Source organism: Musa acuminata, chromosome BXJ3-8 (assembly GCF_036884655.1).
Source record: "Musa acuminata AAA Group cultivar baxijiao chromosome BXJ3-8, Cavendish_Baxijiao_AAA, whole genome shotgun sequence".
NCBI classification, from domain to species: Eukaryota; Viridiplantae; Streptophyta; class Magnoliopsida; order Zingiberales; family Musaceae; genus Musa; species Musa acuminata.
The window spans coordinates 23,272,367-23,283,255 of NC_088356.1; the positions used below are offsets into that span (position 1 = coordinate 23,272,367).

The 10,889-nt window shown below is 36.1% G+C and overlaps 1 protein-coding gene and 1 non-coding gene across 2 annotated transcripts; one reads left to right on the top strand and one right to left on the bottom strand.

The window, feature by feature from the left end:
- Positions 1–4,839: 4,839 nt before the first annotated feature.
- On the top strand, positions 4,840–8,595 carry LOC103994881 (uncharacterized). Its single transcript, XM_065161621.1, has 5 exons — positions 4,840–5,109; positions 5,196–5,266; positions 5,361–7,184; positions 7,378–7,498; positions 7,682–8,595. Exons 1-5 carry the CDS (start codon positions 4,971–4,973, stop codon positions 8,467–8,469), a joined length of 2,943 nt encoding a protein of 980 aa, XP_065017693.1. The 5' UTR covers positions 4,840–4,970; the 3' UTR covers positions 8,470–8,595.
- Positions 8,596–10,414: 1,819 nt separating this feature from the next.
- LOC135647809 (U6 spliceosomal RNA) lies at positions 10,415–10,514 on the bottom strand. The gene has a single exon (XR_010500506.1). It is a non-coding gene; the product is annotated as a U6 spliceosomal RNA (small nuclear RNA).
- Between the last annotated feature and the right edge of the window lie 375 nt (positions 10,515–10,889).

Genomic DNA, 10,889 nt, shown 5'->3' on the forward strand with positions numbered 1-10,889 from the left:
GTAAAGTTGGCAGATGACTTTATGTTGATTATTATTATTGAGATGCCAAAACTGCTAGTAATTATAGTTGAAGTTATTTCCTAAGTTATTTTAATTGTAGTTGCCACTATGGTTAGAGGGTTGATTGTGTAATAGAGGATGATGACTTTGTGTGTTGCCCATATGACCAATAAGCATCTTGTTTGGTCTTTTGTTAAAGCTCATGTTGCTTTGATTTTTTTTTTCTTTTGGATTTTTGATTGAATTGAGTTGTGATCGTTGGTCCCCTCATCTTTTTTTCTCATTTTAGGTATTTTTCATGATCAATCAATTTATCATATAGTTTTTTAAATGATATTGGTGAGTCTCATGCTCGAATTACCATTGTTAGTTCTTTATATTTGTCTCCTAGGCTATTGAAAGTATTAATAATTTCTTTATCACTTAAGGGATGACTTATTAAAGTCAAGTCATCTATAATAACTTTTATATTTCACATATAATCAACAATAGTATTTCTCTCTTATGTTGTTTTCATCAAAGTAAATAAAAAAACTTAGCATACGAGTATGAGAACGATTAGCGAGGGTGGTTTGTAATATTGACAATACTTCTGTTATAATATTATACGAAGAGATTAATAGTGCTATGGAGCCAACAACTGAGTCTTGAATTACTTGTAGAATAAGATAATTTTATTGTAGATATAACTTGTAATTAGGATTTATTATTGGGCTAGGTTCTCTTAATATTTAGATATTTTCTAATGGACAACTAAGAGAGTCATTGATGTAACCTAATAGATCATATCTAAAAAGGAGATTGAAAAATTATGCTTGCTAAGATACATAATTGCCATCTCTGGATACTTTGAAGGGGATTAGAGTTACTATATTGATGGATATAAGTCATATCAGTTGAACTAAACTATTGTTTCCTAAGGAAACAATAATTGCGGTGTCAAATATAAATAAGGAAGACATGTTGAGAATATGGTGTAATCCAATGAGAAAAGTCCATAATCAATTGATGATCTGACAGATGATAGATGGTAGAGATCTAATCTATTGAAGGAGATAAGATTTGAGAGGTGTAGGGAAGAATTATGATGGTAGCATCGGTAGTTGTTTGTTTTCTGTTTCTTTGATTACATCATATGGGGAGGGCTCCAGGAGGTGATCGAGGAGAGCTCCAGCTCCTACTTCGACTTTGAGAGTGGGTCACAAGGAAGGTCCGAGAGCAAGCTCTAGGAGATCTTAGATTTATAGGCATCCGAGGAGCAGTGACCGACAATGAGTTTGTAGCCGATGAGAAAAGCTAAGAGAGGGGTTATTGTGGCTCCTACTCCAACTCCGAGAGAACAAACATGGGACGAGGCTATCCGATCTAAGGAAAGGCAACAATAAAAAAAGGAGAACAACTCTGATAGCTACTCTACAACAAAATAAAGCAAGCATATGTGGTCGATTAATTGGGAATCAATAATCAAGGAACATAACAATCAAAGAAAAGGCAACAATGATGTTTGTAGCCCAACAAAAAACAAAAGTTAAACAACTTTAGGTGTTGAGGTATTTGAGGGAATAGATGTTCTCGAGGAACTCAGATGCTAGATCATGGAGGAAAGGGTTTGCTATTACAGGGACAATAGTGGTAATAGATGAAGGAAATGAGATCGTCAGCAACCTTCGATGAGAAAGAGATAAGGAGAGGGAGGAAAGAAAACCTTTCTTGCTTGAAAGGCTTATTGTGAAGGGAGCTCTAATACTATATAAAATAGAAAAACTTATTGTGAAGATGAATAATTTTATTCATTGAGGTAATATTTATTTGTATAGATTTTGAGAAAAAAAAATTTCTTAATCATAAACTCATATCATTCAATCAAATCAATCATTTAAATCTATGATTAATCCTTAAATTATAGATTGATTGATAATATAAGAGATACTAAAATATCATTCTACATAATTTTTTTTACTCAATCAATATGAAATACTGAGCCAGTAGTGATTAGTGAATCCACGTCGCTTGTTAAATAGAAAAACGTGTTTGCCCTAACAAGAATCAAATTAAATCTAATCAATCAAAGCCATTGAAGATTCTGGTTCTATCAATCAGCGTCAATGTCATTTCTTAGCACAACTCGTGCTCCCAAACCCACTGTTTCCAAGTGCCGTCGGTTGCCGTTAGTTTGTCTGTGTGAGGCAATACTGTGGTTCATTCTTATCGTGACACTTTAATTGGAAGGACTTGAGCTTATGAGCTTAAGAAAGCATAATACTTGTTGAGTTCTACGACCAGCTCTGGGAGTTTCCTTCTTACCCAAAAGGTGCCAATTCTTAATTACTTAAGAATGAACACATTCGGCAGCCTGTGATTTGGCTGCATAATTCAAAACATTCGGACCAGTACTCCTCTCTCTCTCTCTCTCGAAAAGAAGAGCGGCAAGTTGTTCACTACTGAAAAATCTCGTACCCTTGCCTTTTCCGATCACATGCAATTTAAATAAGTGACTCCAACGTACGAGAAATGACAAGCTTTTACGAAACAGAAAACACCAAAAGATTCTACATACCAACGAATCTTATCTTTGTATTCTATTCTCATCAATTTTACCTTTGTGGTAAATTTGTTTGTACATCTCCCAGAAGCTCGTTGGTTTTATAGTTGTTCTCTCTATAAATAAATTCAACATAAAACTATATTCTTGTACAACTGAAAATCTTATATATACATGTTCTTTATGTTAATTTTTGTTAGTTGACTGTTATTTGAGTTTTAGAGTAGAGATGTTTGGATTTCAAATAAAATGAACACCCATTTTAAACTCTACTAGGAACGTTAATATTTTAAGCGTGCTTTAGGTTTCCTTTATTTTACTATTGTGAAGTCTAAAATAGCAATTGGTAACTATGGGACGCACGGCCATGATCTTAATATTTGTAAGGAAAATATATGCTATACTAAAGCGATAAAAAGTTCGAATTATTCCAAGAATCATCAGTCTATTTTACTAAAATCAACAATCCATCCCTTTAAACAATCTTGGACAGTTGGCTCAAGATTATATATGTGGATAAACAAGAAAAAGATAACCACCATTAAATCAAATTTCGATTGGTGCAATATTCAACATTAAAATTCTAATTGAATTTCATTATTATTCTTGAGATAGAATACTTTTTCTTTTATTAAATGAAATAAGATGATCGATTTTGATTCAAGTGAGAAAATAATCATACTTGACCTATGATTCAAGTGATGTCACATCTAGAAGTGAGTCAGAAATTTGATTGGGGAAGAATTTTCTAGAAAGTAAAAATATTTAGATTATGAGTGTGTTTAGTGAGTAGTTAAAAAAAAAAAAAAACAAAGATGATAATGACTTCGAATGATCATAGAAAATTACATATATTAGTTAAAGAAAATTCTTTTACTCATCATGTGAGTGGCTAATTGAATTTTGTGCACCAGAGTCCCAATTAACTAAAAAATAGTAACCATGCATGATAATAAGATGATCAATTTTGATCATCATTCGGACATGGAGAAAATAATCATACTTGACCTATGAGTCAAGTGATGTCACATCTAGAAGTGAGTCAGAAATTCGATTGGTTGGGGAAGAATTTTCTAGAAAGTAAAAAATATTTAGATTATGAGTGTGTTTAGTGAGGAGTTGAAAAAAAGAAAAAGATGATAATGAGTTCCAATGATCATAGAAAATTAAATATATTAGTCAAAGAATATTCTTTTACTCATCATGTGAGTGGCTAATTGAATTTTGTGCACCAGAGTCCCAATTAACTAAAAAATATCAACCATGCATGATAATAAGATGATCAATTTTGATCATCATTCGTACATGGAAAAAATAATCATACTTGACCTATGATTCAAGTGACGTCACATCTAGAAGTGAGTCAGAAATTCGATTGGGGAAGAATTTTCTAGAAAGTAAAAAATATTTAGATCATGAGTGTGTTTAGTGAGGAGTTCAAAAAAAACAAACAAAGATGATAATGAGTTTGAATGATCATAGAAAATTAAATATATTAGTCCAAGAATATTCTTTTACTCATGATGTGAATGAGACAACCCAATCGACTAATTGAATTTTATGCACCGGAGTCCCAATTAATTAAAAAATAGGAACCATGCATGATAATAAGTTGAACTTTTATATTATCTGAAAAGATCAGTTAGAAGATATATTTCAGATAAAACAGAGTTTGGCCATTGGATATTCCCCATAATGCACAGAAGACAGAAGATAATAATAATTGTTTTAAGTTGAGGACGGATGGATATCATAGCCGAAGAATATCTTGGATTGATCAGATTTAAAAAAAAATTCCACAAAAGCCTATCCAAAATTCTCATCCGGATCAATCTAGGATTTAGCTGGGATTTGTATTTCAAAGTGAAACGTAGTATATATTTCTATCCTCTCTCTCTCTCTCTCTCTCTCTCTCTCTCTCTGGTTGGCTCAGCTTGTCCTCTGAGCCGCAGCATAAGAGACAAGACTTGTCGCTTCAGTGGTCACAGCCTACGTTAGTCCTCCTCCATTCTAACACGGGCGAGCGCAGAACAAACCGCTAGACCTACTTCGGACACCGTTTCCTCCTCCTCCGACTCAGTAAAATAAGTAAAAGAAAAAACTAGAAAGATGAATACTTTTCTCGCAAGCCACATTCCCCTCCGAGACCGCACCCTCCATTCTAAGCTTCTTTGCAGATTTCCGTTCTTATTCAGCCAGCCATCCTTTCTTCCTCCTCTTCTCGCTCTGCACTCCGATCGACTGGGTGTTTTGACACACACATAGGCATGCACATATCTATGTGTGAAGGATGCAGATGTTGTCTGACAGCTGAACTGCTGCTTCGCTTCCTAAACACGGATGATTGGTGCCACAAAATACCATCTTAGTTCTCCTCTTCTGGTCTCAATTTCCTGTTCTCAGCAGAAGAGTCGGAAGGAGTGGGAAGATGAGTTTGGCTATCACGGAGAAGAGGGAACAGCAGCGACAGCGGCCGAGCGGGTGCGTCGGCATCTTCTTGCAGTTCCTGGATTGGAATCGTCGGTTCGCTAAGAAGAAGCTCTTCTCCAAGAAGCTCCTCCCTCCAGGTACGTCACGACAGCAACTTGACCCCACCAGTGTGTGATGGTACCGTTGTTGGCTCACTCCATGATATGTTCCTCGTTGTTGACAGCCCATGCTGCGAGAAGGGCGTCGAAGAAGTTCTGTACTGATGACAAGATGCCCATGGCCAAGTTGCTTCTGGTACTCATCGTTTTCTTTTCATTTGGCTTCCTTTTTCTAATGTCGAATGGTTGGATCTTCGCTGAGTGCCTCGATCCACCTCCAAAATGTTCAGATTGCTGAAGAGAATCGGGGAGGTTTTCCAAGCAAGAAAAAGCTGGATGCTGATATTGGCAACGCTGTGCAAACCCCCGGACTGGTGGCAAGGCTCATGGGTTTGGAGTCCATGCCTGTTTCTGTCAATGAAAGGCCAAGAAAGGCCATAGGTTGCAATCTTGTTTACGAAGGGGACGAGGAGTTGCGTTCAGGCACAAGTGGGTTTGGGAAGACAGAATCAAGGCCTCAGAAGCTTCGAAAGACGGAGGAGTTATTGCAGAGGCAACCGGTCGAACACGATGGACGTGTTCGACCGAATGTATTTGGCAAGAATGTGACGTCCTCCTGCTCGAGCATTAACCATCATAAGCTGATGTCCCCGGTGAAGAGCCCGAGGCTGCTCTCCGGCAGTCACAGGGCTCGGTTGATGCAGGCTGCTACAAAGATTTTGGAGCCTGGTTCGCAGCCCAGAAATCGTGCCAAATGTTCCATTGCATATGTAGTTCCTTCCCCACCCGGTGCAGAAGCTACTGCTGCTGCTGCTACTTGCTTGAAGAGATCCAAGGAGCCCCTCAGTGACTTCGAATTCAGGTCTTGCATGGGTTATGGTAGTTTGGTTGAAATGCCTGGATTAGGGACACATGAAAGAGAGCCATTCACCACTCGTTTTGGTTCATCTGCTTTCCAGTTCAGTATTGCTTCTTCCTCCAGGCAAGACTCCATGGAGAAAAATACAATGTCACTACTCACACTGGCCGAGCAAAAGAGCAAACTGAATCCTGCTGTTCAGTCTCAGATCAATGTGCAGAACAACGCATGTGACGATTTTGAGAGGAAACAACATTTACAGAATCATCGGAATGTATGCAAGCTTAAGCCAGATAACATTACTCCGAAGGTGAACAACTTACGGCATAATCAAGCAGCAATGCTCAGAGAGAAAGCAGCAGAGCAAATGACTTATGGTGCCACGGCATGTAGTAGGAAGCAGAGTCGAAGTGACTTCACTGAGCTGAAGGGGCACCAGGGTTTCTCAGCGATCGGCACCACCATGAAAGAACCAAGGTGCATGACATCAATTGGTGAAGTGATGAACAACCACAGAGTGCAACTGGGAAGGAACTGTTGGGGAAAGAACATCTCATGCAAAAGAAAGAGCATCAGTTTTCACAACGATGATTTTGTTGTGTTTGGTCCAGCTTTTGTTAGGGAAAGTAGCAACGAAAGGGACTTGCTTAGTGGAAGCAAGACTGGAGTTCCTATTAACCAACCCATTTGCAGAAGATGTGTTGAACGTAGCTTAACAAAGGAGAAAAAGGAAACTGATAACTTCAGAGGTTGGTATAGCGAAATGGCTTCATTCACATTCAAGTCACCAATGAGGAAATCTGCAAACTCTTCGTCACATGAAGAACTGGCAGAGAAGTGCAGGAACCGATATCAACTCAATGCTCGACTTTCTGCGAGGGAGAAGCTATTGTCGGATTCAATTAACACCAATCCAGTTTTCCAGAGAAGAACGAGATTAGAAGGGGAAGAAATAAGCAGGCCCATAGAAAAAAAGATCAGGGAGGATGCTCAACCCAATGCTTCCATTCTTGAAGAACTAATGATTAGCCTCAAAACTGGGACTCGTACAGCCGACCAAAATGGGTCCTCCAAAACAGAGGGCTTGTATTCTCTTCACACCAATCTCTCTGATTTTTCCGTCCCCAAACAGAAGCTGTGTAATATCCAAACCGAAGCTCAGGTAAAATTGTACTTCTGTTCTGTTGTAATTTACTTGAATTCAGATCTTTGTAACATTACTAATGGCAGTATTCTAAGGTTGGACCTTATGACAGTCACGGCTACTTGATATTACCTAGGACAATTAGTTCTTTGAAACATGAAACTGGCAGATGACAGCGTCAGGACAGATGTAATCAATAAAAGTTCCACCTTGAATATGAATTTAACCTCTCAAGAGAAGTCTGATCACTAAGAGTTGTTTTTTATTCTTTCTGACAAATACAAATACTCCCTTTTCTTTTCAGGAAAAGGCAAAATTTGAGACTTCTGCTGGACTTATGTATGATCAAACCAGCCCAGTATCTATTCTTGAAGCTTCTATCTCGAATGATAGTTGCTCTTATGTAAGTATCCATGCTAGTTCAGGTGAGATTGCATTTGTTATTAGAAGTAATATGTCAACGGAACAGATCTAGTTACATTGTCTAAGAATTAGATTTCAAATATATTCTTTGTGCAATTGCATAGAGAAGCTAATTAACGAGGTTAGCACTTGGCATTCTTTAGCTATTGAATCGATGGATTTTTTTTCTCCAATTCATGTTTTAGTTTCAGCAAATCAATCAAGGTTCAGCTTGACAGAGAACCAATGCACAGAACCATCCTTGGATATGGACATTGATCTTTTAGATTCAGCAAATCAATCAAGGTTCAGCTTGACAGAGAACCAATGCACAGAACCATCCTTGGATATGGACATTGATCTTTTAGATTCAGCAACTTCATCAGGCATCATGGAGTCTGTTATTGGGAAGATTCAGCATTCCACTGACAATATGCTCAGTAAGTCCAGCATTCACTCATCCGAAGCTGGAATCTCAGGAACTAAGCTTTGTGAAGCCAGGCGAACCATTTCAAATTCAGAGACGACATTTATGAACTTCGCACTATACGCTTCAGTTTGGATAGCCGATTTTGTTCTCGAATCTATTCTTCTAGACGTGCTGGAAGCTATTATAGGTTCTTCTGAAGATCAAAAGATTACTTCCGGTGACAAAGACGCAAAGGGAAAATATCAACTAAAAAAATGTCTTTTTGACTGCATGATTCAGTCCCTGGATTCGAAGTGCAAACATTTCGGTAAGAACGGGAAATCGTTGAGAACTCCTTTCTCTCTGACCGAAGATCTGTTGATAAGAGAAGTTCATGAGGAGATAAGAGGGTGGGTCAATTTGTCCGGGAAATTCTTAGATGATCTGATTCAGGAGGAGATGAAAAATTCAACTGCAATATGGAAAACTTGTGGGATCGAGGTATTTGAGGCAGGCAACGCGATAGAAGGACACATACTTCAAGCATTGGTCAATGAAACGATGACAGATTTTTGCAATGGCTGATGTTACAGTTCACAAGTGCTCAGTGACATTAACTGCAAGAAGCATGATCTAGCAGTTGCTTCCTCTTACCAAGCAGATTTTTCTTTGTTTGCTGCTTTTGTAATCATTTATGTAGGGAGTGGAAGTGACATCAAGCACAAATAGAAGAGAAGTTTGTGCTAGGATTGATTGTCCATGGAACTATTGGATTTAAGGGGGGAACATTGTTCTCATGTAGGATAGATTTGTTCCAATTACCTAACCCTATGAGAATGATCTCCAGTTTCCTGTTTATCTTTGCTTACCATCTTGAAGTTTAGTTGTGTTGGACTTAAAGTTGTCACAGAGTTAGAAAGCTTCTACAGATTCTTGTGCAAGAGCAAGAAGACGATGTCCAAAGAGCTAAATCCATCACCAGTTCAAATGGCAGAAACCAGGAGCTACATTCCTCCCACCTCCTTTCCTGTAGTCTCATCGAAGGAGACTCTCTTTATGTAGTTCCTCGTATTCAGCTACTAATAGATATTAATATAATTATAGGATTTATGAATATATTTATAAAAATTAAAATCCTAATAGAAAAAAATTTTATGCCACAAGGATTTTTAGGATTTATTAAGTGATATAATATATAAATACTTATCTGGTGAACTCTCTATATGTCATATGAAGAAACCCATAAGATTATGCAAGGAGAATGGGGAATGACATTGAAAGATCAAGATCTTATTCTCAAAAATTAATCTTAGATATGTTCTTAATTTTTTAAAATTTTTATCAATCCTCAAAACATATACATCATCAATCGATCATCCGATCTTCACATTAAACATGTATGAGTTGATTCCTAAAATTTTTAATGATCTACGATCTGATAATCAAGGCATATTTATATATTATGATTTAAGGGTTATCTAAGAAATATATTCTGAGCGTTTGATGGAGATCTTATATGATGTGGTAAGGATATATATATTTATAAGATTTTGATCAAATTTTAGAGTATATTATAAATTGGAAAAAAAAAAAAGTAAAGGATATTGGCATGCTGCGGCGTGCAAGGTTGTCAACAACCATGTTGAGAGAAGAAGAGGCTGCCATTAGTAAGCCATAGAAGCAATGAAAGAGAAAACCAAAAAGAACTTGATTGCCACAGCAAGCCAAGCCACAGCTTGGTGTCGGCACATGGCAGTGTACCCAAGAAGAGGAGAGGGAGCACATGGTGGTGCACGAAAGATCGTGCTAACCACGAGGAAAATTAATAGGGATTAGGAAAGAAAAGAGAGAGAGAGAAGCAACACAAAAAAAAAAGGAGAAAGGGGAAATAAAAGAAAATAAGAAAAAATTTGTGTCGCTGTCACCTAACCTGGGCGACGAAGAGGAGGAAAAATGGGAGGGGAAAAAAGGTTAAAGTAAACGAAAAAAAACAAAAAGAAAAGACGATGAAAAACAAGATAAGACAGATTAAAAAATAAATAAGTTAAGGAGAAAGACAAGAAAAAAAATAAAAAATAAATTAAATTATGCAAGCATGATACATTAGATTCTAAGATTTTATATGTAATTTTAATTTATGTTCCTTGCAAAATTTAGAAAAAGATGAAAGATTTTCATCACCGGTCTTAATAGTCTAAGATCAAGATAAGTATTCAAACTATTCCATCTAACATGACATATATGTTACTAAAATGATTTTTGATTGATCTATAAAATAATTTTCATTTAAAAAGTATTAAAAATATATTATATATGCTTGCAATCTTTAAAAAAGTTATATCTCTGTCTTGCAGGTAACTATTGGTTCACAGATTATTTTATGGTTCAAAAAATTATAAAATTAGTTACAAAGTTAATTTTAAAAAATACTACATGATTCTATAAAATAGTTTGTAAATAACTATATAAATATTTGACATATGATATGTGATGTCTCAGTTGTTTGTTTAGTATGACTATAATTTGGTCTACAACGATAAAGCTTAAATATTTACATGTCATCCTTGTATAGGACCATGCTAATCTTCTCTGTATCGTTCTAAAAAATATATATTATTTATTAAAAAAAGTAAGATTTAAATATTAGTATTTATTTAAAATCTAATTTATCCTAGACCCTAATATAGAGATAAATATGTTATTTATATCATGAGGTCAAATATGATTCTATAATGTCGCTATGTATATATTATCTTTAAATATTTTCAGATCTGTGTTAAAAATCTATTACCTTGAAAAAAAAAATAGTTATTCTGTTATATGCATATTACAAGTAATAGGTGGATCTGATGGAAAAAAATAGTGAAGTATTTAAAATTTTTCTTTTGTTATAGGGATTTGGATATTAGATCCTTTGAGGTTGTATTAAATTTATTTAATATGTTATGGATATGTGAGATGAGTGATTAGAGTTTTCTTTGACTATGTAAATCTGGGATGGTAAA

Bases quoted from the DNA above. Each gene is read 5' to 3' on its own strand.
- LOC103994881 (XM_065161621.1), top strand. From the start codon at position 4,971: ATGAGTTTGGCTATCACGGAGAAGAGGGAACAGCAGCGACAGCGGCCG. The intron at 7,185-7,377 runs GTCACGGCTACT...TTTTCTTTTCAG, and splicing joins TAAGGTTGGACCTTATGACA to GAAAAGGCAAAATTTGAGAC. The intron at 7,499-7,681 runs GTGAGATTGCAT...TTCATGTTTTAG, and splicing joins AAGTATCCATGCTAGTTCAG to TTTCAGCAAATCAATCAAGG.